Source organism: Scardinius erythrophthalmus, assembly GCF_964197995.2.
Source record: "Scardinius erythrophthalmus genome assembly, chromosome: 4".
Taxonomy (NCBI): Eukaryota; Metazoa; Chordata; class Actinopteri; order Cypriniformes; family Leuciscidae; genus Scardinius; species Scardinius erythrophthalmus.
In genome coordinates, this window is record NC_138224.1 from 2,064,224 (window position 1) to 2,085,006 (window position 20,783).

The 20,783-nt window shown below is 40.7% G+C and overlaps 1 protein-coding gene across 6 annotated transcripts; it reads left to right on the forward strand.

The window, feature by feature from the left end:
- On the forward strand, positions 1–17,305 carry scaf11 (SR-related CTD-associated factor 11). 6 transcript variants are annotated; one of them, XM_081363192.1, is made up of 16 exons: positions 1–219; positions 577–637; positions 806–936; positions 1,781–1,858; positions 1,947–2,026; positions 2,496–2,566; positions 3,178–3,212; positions 3,302–3,402; positions 4,669–4,785; positions 5,104–5,177; positions 5,622–7,973; positions 8,838–9,055; positions 14,471–14,572; positions 14,859–15,029; positions 15,396–15,515; positions 15,849–17,305. In XM_081363192.1, exons 2-16 carry the CDS (start codon positions 616–618, stop codon positions 15,951–15,953), a joined length of 3,777 nt encoding a protein of 1,258 aa, XP_081219318.1. In that variant the 5' UTR covers positions 1–219; positions 577–615; the 3' UTR covers positions 15,954–17,305. The 6 variants fall into 6 exon arrangements, with proteins under 6 accessions (XP_081219318.1, XP_081219317.1, XP_081219319.1 ...); XM_081363191.1 differs by having other exon boundaries at positions 36–219; positions 15,393–15,515; XM_081363193.1 differs by having other exon boundaries at positions 36–219; positions 14,862–15,029; positions 15,393–15,515.
- Positions 17,306–20,783: the final 3,478 nt, after the last annotated feature.

Here is a 20,783-nt window from a genome sequence, read left to right on the forward strand (position 1 = left end):
GACGCAGCGAGTCTCCCATCATGCCCCGTAGCAGCGCCCCACAGCGGTGAAGAGGCGGAACTGCAGCCTCTGACCCACATGTGGCTGGGCGCCTTTAAATCTATCGCAATTACGAGCGCAAGTGCTCATGAAAGTGCCCGAAAAGTGTACGTTTTTGCACTAAGGAGCGTCCTGCGTGCTATTATATGATCTGAAGTCCGTGGAGCGACGTGCGCGGAGGTGAGTGCGCGCTAATGACAGCAGATGCTAACACAGCTAGCCGCGTCACACTGATAAACAAGAGTCTGAACTTATAAACAGGATATGTAAACACCTCTCTGTGTGTCTAGCTGTGTTATTCTTACGAATTAATAATGTGAGATGGATTTAAATGAGTATAAAACGGTCTAAAGGCCTCTGTTATCTCTAAAGACGGCTAATGAACTATTCAAACTTCAGCTGTGCTGAGACAGAGCGAGAGAGAGTAAATAAACAGAGCAAATAAAGACACAGTGACCGAGTTATGCGGTCGTCATATTGATGTTAATGTATCTGAATTGTACTTTAATGTGTTTCTTCTTTAATGTGGTGGTACAGTAAACCAGGGCTCAGAGCTGCTGTGACCCGGAGCCAAAGATGCAAGAGGGGCCAGGAAAGGGTGAGTGTGTCTTCATGCTCATCGACTTCACACACACACTAAAGTGAACAAGGCTCATAGGACTGAGTAGTTGAATTTGACTGTTATTCATTATGCATGTTTTAATACATAATTATGTGGTTGCATTTTGTTGAATCTTCTTAATAAAACTTATTGTGTGATTTTCAGAGGGTAGTTTGGAGGATGAGGAGGATCAGCGGTGCCCGATCTGTCTGAACCGTCCCAGACGTACGGATCGAGCCGTACCCGACTGTTGCAGACACGTCTACTGTTCAGCCTGCATTCTCCGCTGGGCTCAGGTCAGCTGACACACTCAAAACACTTCCACACCCACACTCCATCTATCTATCTATCTATCTATCTATCTATCTATCTATCTATCTATCTATCTATCTATCTATCTATCTATCTATCTATAAACACACACATTCACCACTGGTCAAATGTTTGCTCAGCAAGGCTGCGTTTATTTGACTATAAATGCAGTAAAAACAGTAAAATATTTCAATTAAAAATAGCTGTTTTCTATGTGAATATTGTATATTGTACTTACACAATATTCAATATACAATATATTGTATATTCAATGTTGTAAAATGTAATTTATTCCTTTGATCAAAGCTGAATTTTCATCAGCATCATTACTCCAGTGTCACGTTTCCTTCAGAAATCATTCTAATATGATGATTTGATGCTCAAAAAACATTTCTGATTACTGTGATAACATTAAAAAATGTAGTCTAAGTTTTTTTTTTAAGTATAAAGACAGAAATACTTCTATTTAGCAAGGACATCCTTAGCAAGGACATCTAAGAATTTTATTTATACTGTGAAAAATTATTTCAAGAAATAGTTACATAATTTTCTTCTCCTCATTATAGTACTGTTAGATGCTTTGATTATTTTTGTATTTATTTTATTCACTCATGTATTTATTTACCTCTAATTTCTAATGTATTGTTTAATACATTTTTAAATGTAACTTTCTGTTTTAAATTACATGTGATCCAGTAAATGCAGCCTTGGCTTATAAGTGACTTGCTTACAGAAATCCAAACTTTTTATTTATATATAATCTGCATACTACCCAAGGAATATACACTGCATACTGTAATGTGTGATGTTGTGTGTGTCGGGCCACAGATGGTTCAGTCCTGCCCGGTGGACCGCAGACCCTTCAGCGCGATCTTCCTGCAGGGCTCCTCGCAGCAGTGCATCAAGGTCAGACGTCCTCCTGATGTCCCGCATGTCCCTGTTAGAGCCTCTGATTCCTGATCAAACTCAGCCGAGCTTCTCCTCTGTGTTTCAGATTCCTGTGAAGGCGCTCAGACTGCCGGCGCTGAACACGTCCTGCAGTCCGGACGGCCCACGGATGCGTCGTGTCTGTGTGTAAGTGCTGCGTTTGCGTTCATTTGCTGTTCATCTGATCATTTGTGACCCTGGACCACAAAACCAGGCACAAGGGTCAATTTTTTTAAACTGAGATTAACACATAATCTGAAAGCTGAATAAATAAGCTTTCCATTAATGTATGGTTTGTTAGGCCGAGATACAACTATTCGAAAAAAAAATCGAAACATTGAGAAAATCGCCTTTAAAGTTGTGCATTTATGTTCGCGATTGTGCTGCATTCACTCACAAAAATATATTTTTTAGATATTTATGGTTTGGAAATTGACAAAATATCTTCATGGAACATGATCTTTACTTAACATCCTAATGATTTTTGGCATAAAAGGAAAAATCTATAATTTTGACCCATACAATATATTGTTGGCTTATAGCCGGATACCCGTGCGACATGTGACTGGTTTTGTGATCTAGGGTCATATTTAATAAATAATTGTGTCGTTAACAGGACAGAGACAGGAACTCTGGAGAGAACGCAAGATAAAAGAGCTAATGCCAAACAGAAATGCCACAGAAAAGGTAAGTGCTTAAATATTGATTCTTGTCTTCTCGCCATCATTTGCTCATATTGATATTTCAATATGAAAGGTTATTCCAGGTTAAATTCAACTTAATGTTCTGCTACAATACAATATATTGCACATTTTATTTCGCATTAGATTATGTTTGAGGGAGAGCTGCATGATTAATCACTAAAAAAAAGAATAAATCAACCTTTGAATGTAACTTGATGCTTGAAATAAAGATTGTATCATTACATTGTTACTCCAGTAGGTGGAGATAAGTGACCGTTAAAACGTATTTGTCATTGAATCATTCATTCAAGAGATTCGTTCAAAAATGCTGATTCATCCAGTAATGAAACAAGTGGAGTCATTGAATCATTCACTCAAACAGAGTTTTAAAAAATGTAATTCAAATGAATTAAATATTCTGCAGCAATCAACATTTTGTCAGAACTTCTAGTAAATTACATGTTATTTTGTTTAACTTTTTATTCAGGAATCGTGCAGCTCTGGTTTGAGATTTGTATAATAGTTGGTTGCGGTGTTGAGCTCTATATAACAGAACTGATAAACGTTTAGCGAATTAAGAGCTTTCCAAAATAAATGTCTTTTATTCCCCGGCAGGTGACTCGGATGCATCTGTGGATAAAAACAGAAAGGTTAGCATTGCACTGTTGTATTCCTCTTTTTGATCTTTTTTTTTTTTGTGTGCATATGAATAACAGTGGAAATGTGTGTATGTGTGCAGGTGAGTGGAGACTCATGCCACTCTCTTCTGCTCACTCAGCATTTTCACTCATCACTGCCAAGCCAACAGGGAGCGACGCTCGGCACGCTGACACAGATCATGTAAGTGAACATCATGTGTCTTCTGTTTCTTTGTTGACTGAACAGTGTCTCTTAAAGGGTAACTCTCGCCAAATTGCAACCTCGGGTCTTTTTATTAATCTACCCAAGGCAAACTTTCGTGTAAAAGCATAATTAGAATGGAAACACCACTTTTAAGTTTGACCGTATTTTCGTTTTCGTAAAAAATTTCCTTTTGAATGGGAGTGCTAGGGGCACTTCTATGATAGCATCAGAAATCGTTATTTTATATTACAAGAAGGCTCGACACAACATGAAACTGTGCTGGAAGTATCACCAGGGGCTCTACACATGAACTCCAGCATTGAGAACATTGTTTGTGAATACAGAGTTTACTAAAAAGAAAGAATTTGAACAACTCACTGTAGCTGTGTCTGCCGGCATTTTGACAGTCAAAAATAGTCGATCTCCGAATGCGAATGAACTGACTCTTGAATTTTAGTATTGTTTCTTGTATGAGGATCCTTTTTCAAATTCAAGGTCAATATTGATTTTCACTAATGACAAAACAACAAATTATCCGTCAATTTATATGTAACTAAGCTTTATGAGCTTTCCATCTTTACTCTCCTCATGTTACGTTGCATTCGGAGATTGACTATTTTTGACTGACAAAATGCCAGCGGATGGAAACACTAACTGATAAAGTGAGTCGTACAAAACATTTCTTTTTAGTAAACTCTGTGTACACAAACAATGTTCGAGTTCATGTGTAGAGCCTCTGGTGATACTTCAAGCACAGTTTCATGTTGTGTCGAGCCTTCTTAGTGTTTTAAAAATAGCGATTTTTGATGCTATCATAAAAGTGCCCCATGCACTCCCATTCACAAGGCAATTTGACCGAAAACGAAAATACGGTCAAACGTAAAAGTGGCGTTTCCATTCTTATTATGCTTTTACACGAATGTTTGACTCGGGTAGATTAACAAAAATAGCCAAGGTTGCAATTTGGCGAGAGTTACCCTTTAAATGGACCTATTATGCTTTTTCCATCAACATCTATTTTTAGTGTGTAATGTTGCTGTTTGAGCATGAAAAAGCTCTGCAAAGTGTATATATATATATATATATATATATATATATATATATATATATATATATGTAGAATATGGGGAAAATAGTGAACATTCAAGGAGGAAAACCTGTTATAGTAGAGCCTGAAAACATCAAGACTTTGTAAAAGGTTAAAGTTAAAGACTTTGTAAAAGGTTAAAGTGTTTTGTTTGTCATGTCTGTCTTGCGATGTAGGGCAGGATCTGTGGAGGTTTGTGAGGAGGGTCCTGATGGCGTTCAGTGGAGGAGATTAGAGAGGAAACGCAGATGGCTTTCTGCCTCTGTACCTGTCCTCTCTACAGGTGTGCCCAGGTGAGAAGCATGTTTCAAACAGTCTGTTCACTGACAATCTGATGGATAGTGCGCTCAAAAATGGCAAGAACTCCTGAAACTGCCAGTTCGAATCTCATTGCACGCATGACGTTAAGATGATCTCTTCCTGTTTACTAGGGTAGTTCAACTTTATTCTGATTCAGCTTTTGTTTTGAACTTACATACAACCAATTATAGTACTCATTCTATGAGTGTAAATAAAAATCTGAAATTTAGAATTTGTACCATTTAGCTGCTATTTCCTTTGTGTGCTTGTCTCTTATTTTGGGTTATGAACATTTGTTTATTGACTTATAGGGTGTTACTCCACTCACATCTGCTTCTGTCAGCGGTCTCCGCCTCTCTGAATCTGCTGCTTTCTGAACACACAGGTGAGTTCACTTCAAACAGAGTTGTTTGTTAGTTGCGTTAAACATGCATAATAGACATGCGTAATAATCTGGTTATTTAGATTTTTTTTTTCCAATAAGACTTACAACTTAGTTTATTTAATTTGCGTTAATTTGCTATTTCATTGTTACCAAGTCTCAGCTTAATTTGTTATTTCAGTTTTAGTTTGTTAGGGCTGCCAAAGTTAATGTGCTAAATAGTGTTCTTTAAAAATGATTACCTCTCTTAAATTTCTCAGGTGGGTTGTAAAGCTTCCATAATTATAATAGTAAAAGTTTTATTATTATAATATTATTATATCAAAATGTAAACTCAAATGAATTTGTGGCCAGGTTTATTTTCAGTTTCTCATTTTTCTTCCCTCAGTTATTTATTAGTTTTTATTTTCATTACAGTTAACACTTATTTTATCTCCTGTTTCTTAGTTCCTCATGGCATAGTTTGTGCCGTCACCTGTCCCAAAGGTGAGGAGAGAAAGGGAACCAGGGGTTCTGGGTCAAAGACCTCTGTGAAGCCAGAAACTACTGCGACCAGACGTTCCTCTCGTCACAGTCGCGCTGAGGCAGAGGATTCCTCATCTGCGCAGTCGCAACCGTCAGAATCGGACACAACCTCTTCTACACCACAAACCATAAACGATACTCCTGCTTCTACGAGCAGAGGACAGCAGGGAAGCAATCCGAGGTCTGGAGCAAAGAGGAAAGGACGTGGAAAAAAGAAGATTGTGGAGAGACATGAAGATGAGGAGGTTGAGAATCATGAGGAAGATGGAGTCAATGAGGAAGCAGAATCTGAGGAACCAAAAACGGACCAGAAAGCAAGTCCTGATCAGATTGATAGCGACCAAGACCCAGTGGATACGGAGGAGAAGATGGAGGTGGAGAATGAGACGAGTCCTACTGAGGCCAATAACCAGGATGATGAAACTGTAAAAGTAGAAGAAATGGCAACTGAGAGTATGGTTAAAGATGAAGACAATCAGATACTTTCACGAGATGATAGCGAGAAAGAAGTGGAGACCGATGATTCAGACCAAGTTGAATTGGAGAATGTTCCACCAATAGTGGAGGACGATTCCCAATCTCGTTCCTCCGCTGAACTGGAAGAGTCCCAGTCTGATTCCCAGGACGTTGAATCACCTCTGCAAGTGGAATCAACAGCTGAGCCATCTACAGTAACTTCTGACCAGATTGTGGATGTGAAACCGGAGCTTGACACCGAGGAAGACCATTCCGACAAACAGGAATCGAGTTGCTCTCCACCTTTCCAAGATACTGAGGATCTGAATTCGGAGCCTGATACCACAGAAGACAATTCTGACAAGCAGGAATCAAGTAGCTTTCCACCTCTCCAAGATATTGAGGATCTGAATTCGGAGCCGGATACCACAGAAGACAATTCTGACAAGCAGGAATCCATTAGCTTTCCACCTCTCCAAGAGTTTGCGGATCAAAAACCAGAGCCGGATACCACAGAAGACAATGCCGACAAGCAGGAATCACTAAGCTTTCCAACTCTCCAAGAGATTGTGGATCAAAAAACGGAGCCTGACACCACGGAAGACAATGCCGACAAGCAGGAATCCAGTACCTTCCAAGAGGATCAGAGCGCTGGTCCATCAATACTCGGAGAGAAAGCTATTCCAGAAACTAAGGACACTAATGCAAGGAGTCCTCAGGACAACACTGACCTCATTCCCATGGAGTGCGATTCTCCTGCATCCGAGAGTGAAGCTCATGCTGCTGAAGCTGAAATAAATCCCACTGCGCCCGTGGCTCAGACAGCCGATCTAAAGCCCAAGATTGACAGTAGTAAGGAAGCGAAAGGCTCGGACAAGAGGGACCGGGATGGACGATCCCGCAGGTCTCGCTTTCACTCGCCTACGACCACTTGGTCACCTACCAAGGAGTCTAAGAGTGAAGGGTCACGCCGGTCGAGGTCTCGATCACGGGATCGTAGCCACAAGAACCGATCCACATCTCGGAGCCGCGAGCAGCAAGAGGAAGAGCGGGAAGGCCGGCGGAATCGAAGCCGCAGCCGTAGTCGTAGCCGGGAGCGAAGTCACAGGCGACGCAGCCGTTCCAGGAACAGAAACCGACCCGGACGCCGGAGCCCGTCCCAGGAGCGCTCGGATCACGGCGGACACTCTCCTCGCAAGAGGGAGTCTTGGGGAACGGATGGATGGCGGAGCACAGGTGGTGGACGAGGTTTCCGCAATTCAAACTGGAGGAACAATGCAGAAAAACCTGGGAATTCGTCAACAAGAGAGCATGTTTCATCCGACAACGGCAACTTCAATGAGGCGTCGCCTGATCGGAGCAGAAGCGAGAACCCGGACTGGGTAAAAGATAGGGAGAAGCTCTACCCGGATGCTGATGCTCGAGGGCGTGAGCCGGGAGATCCACCTGCCGATTCCTGGTCTCGGGGGGGCTGGAGCGCTGGACGCGGGAGAGGAGGTTCAAACTGGTCGGCCAGCCAGCAGAGCGAGCCAGCAGATAATTGGAGGCAACGCACTTCTTTCTCAGGGACCGCAAATAACACGGATTCTTATAGCCGCTTCAATGAAAACAGAGCCGGAGGAAAGAGAAAAGATTCTGATGGTGGCGAGACGGCGATGGATCGGTCGGGGTGGTCGTCGGCGTCGAGCTGGGCCGTGCGCCGAACTCTTCCCGCAGATGTGCAGAACTACTACTCGCGCAGGGACCGAGGCGGCGGAAATAATACTTGGAACAGACAAGATGAGGATCAAGCTGCACCAGGGGTCCCAAAACAAGCAGGTCTGTCTTTATACAAATAATGGCCTGTTCTCACCGACACAAATGTTTTTCACATATGATTTATATGTGACGCCAATGCGTAAAAAATCGGTCGATGGGCTGAATGGAAATGTACTTTCACTCTCTGATAATGGATAAAAAAAAATCTGATTTAATTTTTCCTCAAATTCAGTTTTTCTGGATTCCATCTTAAATTTAGTAATCAGAAAACATGTCCACGTTATTGAAATCATGAAATTTGTACAGTTTAACAACAAATTATTAAGGCCCTATAAATCTTTATTTTTTTCTTTCTCAAATTAATTAATTTATGGATTCCCTTTTAATCTTTACATTAAAATCTAAGCAATCAAAAAGCATGTCTAATCAATTTAATCATACAACTTTATCGATTTAATCATTTATTAATAAATAATGCTTTGTTCATGAGTGCCACCAAGGCATAGTGTTATGTAACTGCTGCGGCTCTGGACATGTAATATGTAAAATTCTGTCAGTATTTATTCCCCCTAAAGTTGTTTGAAACCTGTATGAATGTCTTTTTTCTGCTGAACACGAAAGAAGATATTTTGAGGAATGTCGATAACCAGACAGTTGATGTACCCCATTGACTGCCAATTTTTTATTTTTTTTTCTAATATGGGGTCAATGGGGTCCATCAACTGTCTGGTTATTGACATTCCTCAAAATATCTTCTTTCGTGTTCAGCAGAAAAAAGAAACTCTTGAGGGGGAATAAATGATGACCGAATTTTCATTTTTGAAGTGAACTATTCCTTTAATTAAAAGCCCATTATGCCAGTGGTGAATTTCCCCTTTATTATGTTTGTCACATTTACATTCATGTCCATTTTCTATATTTCAGATCCCCCACAGAATGAGCCAAATGCACCCCTGCCAACCGAGGCTGTTCCAGCTCTACCCCCCACCCTGATGCCCCACCAGCTCGGTGTGATGGGGGTCCTGCGTTACCCCATGGGTCCTCTTCTGCCGAGACCTCCAGGTGTGGGTCTACAGCCTCCTCAGTTCAGTTTACCCCCTCCAGTGCCAGTACAGCTGCACCCCACCGGCCCGCTCCTACAGGTGAGAATGAGAACGTTATATGGGAACAATGAAATATATTTATATATATATATAGCCACTCTGGATTAAACCATGATGTCATCGTCCAGCCTGTTTTCGAATGCGCATGCGTCGCGTCTGAGCGCGTTGTTGTCTTTGGAGCTCCATCGATTGATTTATAATTCTTGATTTCTCTTTAAACTCACTTACAACGAACATTTTCTACTTTTCCTCACCTCATAGTTATAACGCGGATTGTTGAGCAGACGCGTCTCAAGCCTTGTGATCCAACGCTGGATACTCTTATAGGTTACGTCCGTGGATCACGGCTGAACGCGTCTTCTCCGCACTCATTTAAGTTACAAACAAACATTTTTCACCTATCGTGCGTCTACTCTACACCCGTACCACTGAAAAGACGGATTATATCCAAGACTTAAGCCATAAATTAGTATTAATATTGATAGCACCTCTGGTAGCGTCGTTGCTAACTTAACTTACTGTCCATCTGTTAAAATGGCGAATATATCAAATGTAAGTAGTCTACCTTTTGGTGCAGGTGAGGACACATTTGAGCTGCACGCGGTGCAGTCTGAGCTGGAAGCTGTTGAGAAACAGATCCACGACCTTTTAGTAAGAAAAGCCGAGCTGATAGACCGGCGTTTGGCTCTCGAAACATCGCGCGCCGAGGCACACAAATCAGAGATTAATGTTACTAACCCGCTGACTCCGACCTCGTCTACTCCGTGCGTTCCTCAACATCGGTCCCGAACGTCGAGGTCGCGATCAGCCATGGTCTCGTTCACTCCGGCTCCAACATGCCATCACGAAGCCTGGATTTTTCCGCAGCGGAAGTCGCGAGTCAGGTCTAGACCAAGAAAACTCTCTCCGACCCTCCCGGTTTTCGAGATATCCACACAAAACCGCTTCTCCCCTCTTCGCGAAACAGAACGCGATGCTGTGATCATCGGCGATTCCATCGTTCGACACGTACACGTTACGTTAAATAAAAGTAAGGTGCATAGTCACTGCTTTCCTGGTGCTCGTGTTTCCGAAGTCGCTGCTCACGTTCCCGAGATTCTGAACGAGCGCGTCGGAACCGTTGTCCTGCACGCGGGAGGGGCCGACATCAGACTGCGCCAGACGGAAGTTTTGAAGAAAGACTTCAGGAATCTGATCGATACGGTACGCAGCACATCGCCTGATATAACGATTATTGTGTCAGGACCGCTTCCCACGTATCGACTAGGTCATGAAAAGTTTAGTAGATTATTTGCGCTTAATGAATGGTTAATGTCATGGTGCAATGAGCAGAAACTTCTCTTTGTAAATAATTGGAATCTGTTTTGGGAGCGTCCTAGGCTTTACCGTGCTGATGGCTTACACCCAAACAGATTCGGATCGGATCTTCTGTCAGATAACATCTCCAAAATGTTAAATACCTTTTGACTAGTAAACAAAAGTCCAAATCATAGTCTCTGCTGCACCAATTTAACTGATATAAATAGTGTAGAACATTGCATAGAAACTGTGTCTATTCCTCGTTTAGTGAGATCAAATCATAAATCTACTGCAGGATCTAGAAAAAATCTAATTGTTATTAAACCAGAAAATGTTGCTATTGGTAATCAAAAACAATTTTTAAAGCTAGGTCTTTTAAACATTAGATCACTCACACCTAAGGCAGTTATTGTAAATGAAATAGTCACAGATAATAGCTTCGATGTACTTTGCCTTACTGAAACCTGGCTTAAACCAAATGATTATTTCGGTTTAAATGAGTCTACTCCATCAGGATACTCCTATAAGCACGAGCCCCGTCTGAATGGTCGTGGCGGCGGTGTTGCAACAATCTATAGAGATTTTCTCAATGTTACTCAGAAAACGGGTTATAAGTTTATTTCATTTGAAGTACTTGTACTAAATGTTACGCTCTTAGATGATAGAAAAACATCCCTATTATCTCTAGCCTTGGCTACCGTATATAGACCGCCTGGGCCTTACGCTGATTTCCTAAAAGAGTTTGCAGATTTTCTCTCAGACCTATTAGTTAACTTCGATAAAGCATTAATTGTTGGAGACTTTAATATCCATGTAGATAATCAAAATGATGCGTTAGGGGCTGCGTTTACTGATTTATTAAACTCCTTTGGGGTCAAGCAAAACATTACCGGACCGACTCATCGATTTAATCATACACTCGATTTAATTATATCACATGGAACCGATCCAACCGATATAGATATCATTCCACAAAGTGACGATGTCACTGACCATTACATGGTAACTTGCATATTACGTACTCCTGTAATATATCATGCTGCGCCGCGTTATCGATTAGGCAGAACAATCCTTCCATCCACCATAGATAATTTTTCAAACAGCTTATCGGATCTGTCTCAGCTGCTCAGTGAACCCAAACAAACAGATGAACTTGAGGAATTAACTAGCACTATGAGCACCATTCTCTCTGGATCATTGGATATTGTTGCGCCCATTAGATTAAAAAAGGTCAGAGAGAAAAGTAAAGCACCATGGTACAACAGTACTACGCGTGTTCTAAAGAGAGAAACCCGTAATTTAGAGCGTAAATGGAAACAAACCAACTTAAGAGGTCTTTAGAATCGCATGGAAAGACAGTATGTCACGTTATAAAAAGGCCCTAAAAGCGGCCAGGGCTGAGCATCTCCGCAAACTAATAGAAAACAACCATAACAATCCTAAATTCTTATTTAACACCGTGGCGAGACTAACAAATAAACAGATGTCTCCTGAACAAAGTATTCCATTACAGTTTAGTAGTAATGATTTCATGAAGTTCTTCACTGAGAAAATAGAAAACAACAGAACCACAATTGTAAACGTTCAATCCTCAATCGCGCCTTATAATTCAGCCTCAACTATCACGCCGCAAGAACAATTACAGTGCTTTTCAACTATAGAACAAAAAGAGTTAAATAAATTTATCATTTCATCTAAAACAACAACATGTTTATTAGATCCCATACCAACTAAACTATTGAAAGAAGTGTTACCTGTAGTGGAAGAGCCTCTCCTCAATATTATTAACTCGTCTTTATCTTTAGGTCATGTTCCAAGAACATTTAAATTGGCAGTTATAAAACCTCTCATTAAGAAACCACAATTAGATCCGAATAATCTAGTAAATTATAGACCCATTTCAAATCTACCTTTTATGTCTAAAATACTAGAAAAAGTTGTGTCCGCTCAACTGGGCTCTTTCTTACAAGAAAATGACACCTATGAAAAGTTTCAGTCTGGATTCAGGCCGCATCATAGCACTGAAACTGCGCTCGTTAAAATCACAAATGATTTACTTTTAGCTTCTGACCAAGGCTGTATCTCAATATTAGTTTTACTTGATCTTAGTGCTGCGTTCGATACTATAGATCATACAATACTCTTAGATCGACTACAAAATTATACTGGTGTTCAAGGACAAGCATTAAGCTGGTTTAGATCGTATTTATCTGACCGCTACCATTTTGTTTATTTAAATGGAGAAAAATCTATCATAACTCCAGTAAACTATGGAGTGCCGCAGGGATCTGTGTTAGGCCCTCTATTATTCTCAATATATATGCTGCCACTTGGAAATATTATAAGGAAACATGGAATTAGTTTCCATTGTTATGCTGATGACACTCAAATCTATATTTCATCACGGCCAGATGAAAACGCTAAATTATCCAAATTGACAGAGTGTGTTAAAGATATAAAAGATTGGATGACGCATAATTTTCTTTTATTAAATCCAGACAAGACAGAGGTACTACTTATCGGTTCAAAAAACCACCCACAAAACCTCTCACAATACAACTTTAACATAGTAGGATGTCCTGTTACTTCATCCTCTACAGTAAAAGACCTGGGTGTTATATAAGACTGCAACCTGTCTTTTGAAAATCATATTTCATATGTTACAAGAACAGCCTTTTTCCACCTTAGAAACATTGCTAAGCTACGTAATATGCTATCAGTTTCTGACGCAGAAAAGTTAGTTCATGCATTCATGACCTCGAGACTAGATTACTGTAATGCGTTATTAGCCGGTTGTCCTGCATCCTTAATAAACAAGCTACAGTTAGTCCAAAATGCCGCCGCTAGAGTTCTAACTAGATCAAGAAAATATGATCATATAACACCGATTTTATCATCCCTACATTGGTTACCTATAAAGTCCCGTATTAATTACAAGGTATTGCTACTGACTTATAAAGCCCTAAACGGCTTAGCTCCAGTCTATTTAACCGATCTTCTATCGCCCTATAATCCATCGCGCTCTTTAAGATCACTAAATTCGAGGCTTTTGGTCATACCTAGGATATCCAGATCCACCAAAGGAGGGAGAGCATTTTCACATTTAGCACCAAAACTCTGGAATAGTCTTCCGGATACTGTTCGTTGCTCAGACTCACTCTCCCAGTTTAAAACTAGATTAAAGACGCATCTCTTCAGCCAGGCATTCATATAATACTTTTAATCCTACAGTTAAATCCGACCTCTAGTTCATAAACGCCAGAGGAGAACTGGCCCCCGACTGAGCCCGGGTTCTCCCAAGGTTTTTTTTTCTCCATTAGGTCACCTGATGGAGTTTTTCGGTTCCTTGCCACTGTTGCCTTTGGCTTGCTCAGTTGGGGATATTTGGGGATATTTAATTGAATTAATCAATCAACGATACTATTGATCAGCATTACCGAACGTAGACGTTCCACTAGAAACAAACATTGATGTATTGTTCTAATTTATTACTGTGAAGCTGCTTTGATACAACCTGTGTTGTGAAAAGCGCTATATAAATAAACTTGACTTGACTTGACTTGACTCAGTTTAGTTCTCATTTAATGGTGTCAATGCAGGCAGATCAATAATATTGTTGAATATTAAATTAAATGTCTCCAACTAAGCAAGTTGGAATTTGTCATTGCGAATTTGTCATTGTACTGTTTTGTTGTTGTTGTTTTTCATTAAGAATAATAGGCTAATGAACTCACCATCCAAGCAATCCGTCCCCAAATTGGCTCTAATTTGAAAGTGAAACTAAAATGTGCACGACCCGTGCATTTTACTTTCGCCTTTAAATTAGCGATTTAAAAGCTCCCGCCGGTGATATCGGTGTTGTCACGTGTCGATTAACTGGTGGGAAAATATCCTTACCGTCACATCCCTAGCGAGCAGTTGTGAAAAATATTATACACTGGTGTTTTGCCAGATGAGAAGATTATCTATGTATCATCTTTTTACTTTTTTAATTTACTTTCTTTAATCTTTACATCTCTATTAATTCCTGTTATAACTGTTTTAATTTTCTTTGCTTTTTTTGTGTGATTATTTTAATTCCTTTCTGTGTAAAGCACTTTGAGTTACCATAGTGTATGAAATGTGCTATATAAATAAACTTGCCTTGTGTTACAGGTCCCATCCATAGCCGTGCAGGGACTGCCTCCGCCTCCTCCACCTCCTCCACCGGTGCAGGCCGGCTTCACCGTAATAGCGCCTGAAAGCCACCCATCTCAGGTCAGCACCAGGGTTATTATCATTAAATGTGCATAGTATGTAATATTAGGATAATGTTGTCAAAAGTACCGACTTCGGTACCAGGTCGGTACTGAAATTTTAAAAATGGGACACTTTGAGCACTTTTGAGTGGAATCATAAACACCTCTGATTAATGAATAGATTATTCCAGTGTGATATAACAACATTTTTGATTGTTTAAACATATTTTAGTGTTATTAAAAAAAAGGAAAAACACTTCTTTTTTTTTTGTAAGATTTGGTTGTAACATTTCTATATTTTACAGCAGGTGATGCCCAGTTTTTCTATACAAGGCAAAGGTTCTTTCAAGCCCATGCCAACTAAAGTAGTTGCAGGGCCACTTCATCCTATCGGGACGGTCAGTGCGTCCCAGCCGTCCTCCACCACCCAACCAACTCACAGCAAGGCCCACGCCGACAGCTCAAAGAAAGAGAAGGCAAGAGTTCATGTTCAAGCAAACGCCTCCATGCTAATCAATCAACATGCACCAATGCTACATTTTTCTAAATGTCATAATCATTTGTTAACAAACAAGTATTCATTACTTCAATGAGCTCATTGTTTCTGCATTCAATTATTACATTAAATAAATTTTTAGCTAACTGTGATATTGTACATCTACATTTCTGAAATGCATAATTTAGACCGTTACCTCTGATAACAGATCACTCTAAATTGTAATATAGATTCATGCATTTTCTGTAAAGCTGCTTTGAAACTGTGTATTGTGAAAAGCGCTATTCAAATAAGCTTGAACTGAATTAATGTCCATATCCTGCGTCCATTTCCCCCTTTCAAGCAGAAATTGCAGATTCAAGAGCGTGCCGTCAATGAGGTGAAAGCAGCGATTAAGCCATATTATCAGAAGAATGAAATCAACAAGGAGGAATATAAAGAGATTGTACGCAAAGCTGTGGAAAAAGTAAGTATATATATATATATATATATATATATATATATATATATATATATATATATATATATATATATATATAATTATTATTATTATTTTATTTTTTTTATTATTATATATATTCTTTATTTTTTGTATTTTTTTTTTGTATTGTCACATTCAATGATTCTCTCTGCCACATTTCTCGAATCACAGTTGCACCTCTGCATATTCAGTTTGATTTTAGTGTATCTATTCCTTGAATTTATGTTCATGTGCCGTCAGCTTAATATTTACTCAGATTATGAATTTTGCACACGTGGCTTCATAAATACACAGCAAATGTCTTGCTCTTTCTCTCAGGTGTGCCACAGCAAGAGTGGCGAGGTGAATGCAGACAAAGTGGCCAACCTGGTGAAAGCTTATGTTGACAAATACAAGCGCATCCGCAAAAACAAATCCGAGTAGAGCTGAGGGTCTGAAGGGTCTGGCGGATCTGACGGGTCTGAAGGGTCTGAAGGGTCTGGCGGATCTGACGGGTCTGAAGGGTCTGAAGGGTCTGGCGGATCTGACGGGTCTGACGGGTCTGAAGGGTCTGAAGGGTCTGGCGGGTCTGAAGGGTCTGAAGGGTCTGGCGGGTCTGACGGATCTGAAGGGTCTGAAGGGTCTGGCGGGTCTGACGGGTCTGAAGGGTCTGGCGGGTCTGACGGATCTGAAGGGTCTGACGGGTCTGGCGGGTCTGACGGGTCTGGCGGGTCTGAAGGGTCTGACGGATCTGACGGATCTGAAGGGTCTGAAGGGTCTGGCGGGTCTGGCGGGTCTGAAGGGTCTGGCGGGTCTGACGGATCTGAAGGGTCTGAAGGGTCTGGCGGGTCTGACGGATCTGAAGGGTCTGGCGGGTCTGACGGATCTGAAGGGTCTGACGGGTCTGGCGGGTCTGACGGGTCTGGCGGGTCTGAAGGGTCTGACGGATCTGAAGGGTCTGAAGGGTCTGACGGGTCTGACGGGTCTGAAGGGTCTGGCGGGTCTGACGGATCTGAAGGGTCTGACGGGTCTGGCGGGTCTGACGGGTCTGGCGGGTCTGACGGGTCTGAAGGGTCTGAATGGTCTGACGGGTCTGAATGGTCTGACGGGTCTGAAGGGTCTGAAGGGTCTGATGGGTCTGATGGGTCTGAAGGGTCTCTGTTCTGCTGAATGCACAAGTGCAATTTCTCCACCGCGGTGTCACTGACTGGAGCCGTTCTTAACACGTTTGCATACAAGAATGAAGATTTTTCTAGAGATGACATATTTTGTTTAATTTGGATTTGATATAGTGCAAATGCCCTTTATTGGATTGTGTCTTATGGGTATGTGTGTGTATGTATGTGTGTGTGTGTGTGGGGGGAAGGTTACGGTCTGTAATGGTGTCGCTATTATTGCATTTTGCTTCGAAGTTTAAAGTAGCAAAAAAAAAAAATTAAGGCTTATGATTCAAGTGGTACGACTGGACCTGTCCTCTCTCTCTCCCTCTCTCTCTCTCTCTCTCTCTCTAGTCATCCTTTAGACCTAAACTCCTTTTCTTTTAGAAGCTTAGAAACAATCTGGAGTAAATGTGCATTAGCTTTATTATTCCCAGCTGAATGTGTGCGTGTCTGAGTGAGTGTGTGTGTGAGTGATTCAGTCGTAATCTTACGTGGAAAGAACACGGGTAGTTTGTTGGTGAGCTGAGATGATTTTGTTGTCATATCCAGGTTTAAGTCCTGTACTTCTGTTTATGCAGTTCAATCACTGTGTCTGTTTACCCTCCCAGAAGCAATGAAATAAACCAGCTCTCTGAATCCCGTCCTGTGTGGATTAACTGACTTCAGATCAGAGGATCATTTCATCAAACACTCTATTCAAACTTAAGTAAGGGGCTTGTTAACTTGTGCAAAAGTGGAAAGTTATTAAAGCTCTCAGTGGCTGCATCCGAAAACACATATAGTAGGCGAAATACAGTATGTATTTCCAAATTCACAGTACTCAAAATTGTTTTAAAATTCTTTAATATATATATATATATTTTATATTACTTATTTTGATTTTATTACATGGCTTGGTTGAATTCTAATGTAGAATGCGGTCTGTTATTTCTTGATAACGGACCGTTGCTAAGTATAACACACCGTTGCCATGAAAAACAGAGCGTTGCTATGGACGACGCAGGATTCTAACCGTAGAGACGGAACGGACTATTTTCTTTAGCGGAAGCAATACAATCGTTTTAAAATCAATAAACTCCTTTTTAAATCAATATTTTGTGTCAAATTATTGATTTATTTGGTAGGTAGCCATGTAATAAGCGGGATAATGTAGAGCGAGGCGGTCGTTATAGCGAATACAAACCCTGACAGGCTGATCAGGACCTCGACGCGAAGCGGATTACTTATTATAACGTTATTTATTTATATGTTTTTAAATTATATTTTACACAATACTCAGGGATAAAGTATGCGGATGACCTGTGAGATTCTGAAGTGCGTATGCATATGATAGATCACATGATGAGAACATGATAAAGTATGTCCGGATTACATCCATAGGACATTTTATACTACAGAGAACATACTTGTTTTGGCGGCCGCAACGTACTTTATCAAAACTATTCCCTGCAATTTCGGATGCAACTTAAACTTAAAATCAAGAGAAGCAAATCCTTCAATGCATATTAAAAGTCTCTTGACAGTTTTAGACTGGTTACGTTACTCTAGATCAGAAAGAAACCCGTCAGTGTCAGTGAACTGAATCATGATGCTAATGAGAGTGATTCTTAATTATGAGCACTCCCATGATGGTGTTTCTCCAACCACAGACAATCATCCAACAGAAGGACTGGTTTAACTAACCTGACCTAATCGATTTTACTTCTATAATGTATTCACTCAAGAGTCCCAGGCCTTGATGGGCTGGTGGTTAAACACGTTTTTGACATGGCTTTGAGTCTCCCTCTGTTGTGTTGGGATGATCCTATAGTGAAGTATGAGTTCCAGCAAGTGAAAGCCAAGAGATCTGTGGCTCACTGGTATGAGCACTGCCTCATGGTACAGAGGTTACTGGTTCAAACCTTGGTCAGATCTCCAAGAAATGAGTAAATGGTGTGATTTGAGGAAAAGCTGATAGAGGAGTTGTAGCCAAGATCTGGTGGAGCAGGTGGTTATAGAGGTGAACAAGTGGGAAAATTGTTGATGGGTTTGGTTGGAACGTTATAAGTATACATCTTGAAAAATAACACCGCTGCTGGTTATCTTCCCAGAAATCCCCAGGGGGAGGAGTTAGCATATTCCCTCCCCCCTTCGTGTCCGACTGTCTCTCGCTCTCCTGTCTGATCTGATTCGCCCTTGTCACCTGTCTCAGATCAGGATCAGGAGACCGTTCCTCAATGCAACCATGCTTCAGAGTCCAGGCCGGTTGTGAACCGGGATCCTCCTGTCCAGGGAGAACATGCTCAAACCACTGAGCCACTGGGCCTTCCACACTCACTCTGCTTTTTTTGGGGGCATGTCTTTTTTATTTGGACCAAACCAGCGAAACTAAAGATTTTCACAATAAAGAGAGGGATTTGAACCGGGAATCTCCACATTAGAGAGCAACGCTCAGACCGCTGAGCCACTGGAGCTTCCACTCTTACACTTTTCTTTTTGGGAGGAGTTTTGTCTTAATCTTTTTAGCACCAATGAAACTAAAGATTTCCTCTCATGAGGAATGGGATGAGATTCGAACCGGGATACTCCACGTCAAGGAGCGACGCTCAGACCGCTGAGCCACTGGACCTTCCTTTCTTTAATGTTTCTGTTTGTCTCACTTGATCAATTAAATCAATAAAACTAAAGCATTTTCCACTGCAAAAGTGAGATTTGAACCAGAATTTTCAACACAGATCAGCAACGCTTTTACCACTTAAACCTCTTTTTTTGAAGTGTTATCTTTTATTTGGACAAGACTGGTGAAACTAAAGCATTTTTAACACAAAGAGAGGGATTCAAACCAGGATTCTCCACATTACAGATCAACACTCAGACCACTGAGCCACTGGAGCTTCTCCTCATAAGCTTTTCTTTTTTGGAGGAGTTTTGTCTTAATAATTAAGAATGAATGAAACTAAAGTTTTCCTCTCATGAGGAACAGCATGGGATTCGATCCAAGAATCTCCATGTCAAGGAGCGACGCTCACACCGCTGAGCCACTGGAGCAGACACACTTTTGTGTTTCTGTTTGTCTCAATTAAACAATTAAACCAATAAAACTAAAGTATTTTCAAGCGCAAAAGTGAGATTTGAACCAGGATTTTCAACACAGATCAGCAACACTTTACCACTGAACCACTTGCAATTCACCAATGACACCTCTTTTCTGAAGTTTTGTCTTTTATTTGGACAAAACCAGTGAAACTAAAGCATTTTTAACACAAAGAGAGGGATTCAAACCAGGATTCTCCACATTACAGATCAACACTCAGACCACTGAGCCACTGGAGCTTCTCCTCATAAGCTTTTCTTTTTTGGAGGAGTTTTGTCTTAATAATTAAGAATGAATGAAACTAAAGTTTTCCTCTCATGAGGAACAGCATGGGATTCGATCCAAGAATCTCCACGTCAAGGAGCGACGCTCACACCGCTGAGCCACTGGAGCAGACACACTTTTTGAGGGACAATTTTTTCTCAATTGATCATTCAGAGACAATGAAAGAGAAGCACTTTCCGTCTCTGAAGTGAGATTTGAACCAGTGTCCTCCTCATTAAGCAGTGATGCTCAGACGACTGAGCTTCTCCTCACTCCAGCTTGTCCTGTTTAGGGGGAGTTTTGTCTCATTTGATCATTCAAACCAATAAATCTAAACTAAAGCATGTTCCACCTCAAAAGTGAGATTCGAACCAGGATTCTCCACTTAAAGGAGTGATGCTCAAACCACTGAACCATTAGAGCGTCTCCTCTTCAGAGTTTCTTTTTGTGTGGCATTTTAAGCTTAACCATTCATAACCACTGAAAGTCAAATAAATTAAAATAAAAAATAAAAAACGAGTCTCAGAGATGATGAGAAGATGATGTTTGACAAGGATTAAATTATGTATTCATGTTCAGTGGAGTCAGAGCTGAATGCGATTTTGCAGTGGATTGTGGAGGACTAGTATGCAAAATAATAATAATAATAATAATAATAATAATAATTAAAAAAAAAATCGCGTTAGCGGAATGCACGCCCTCCTGTGGTGAATATAAGGAATTACACTGCTGCAACATTATCTCAAACACCAGTCTTTTATACGGTCTGAACCATAC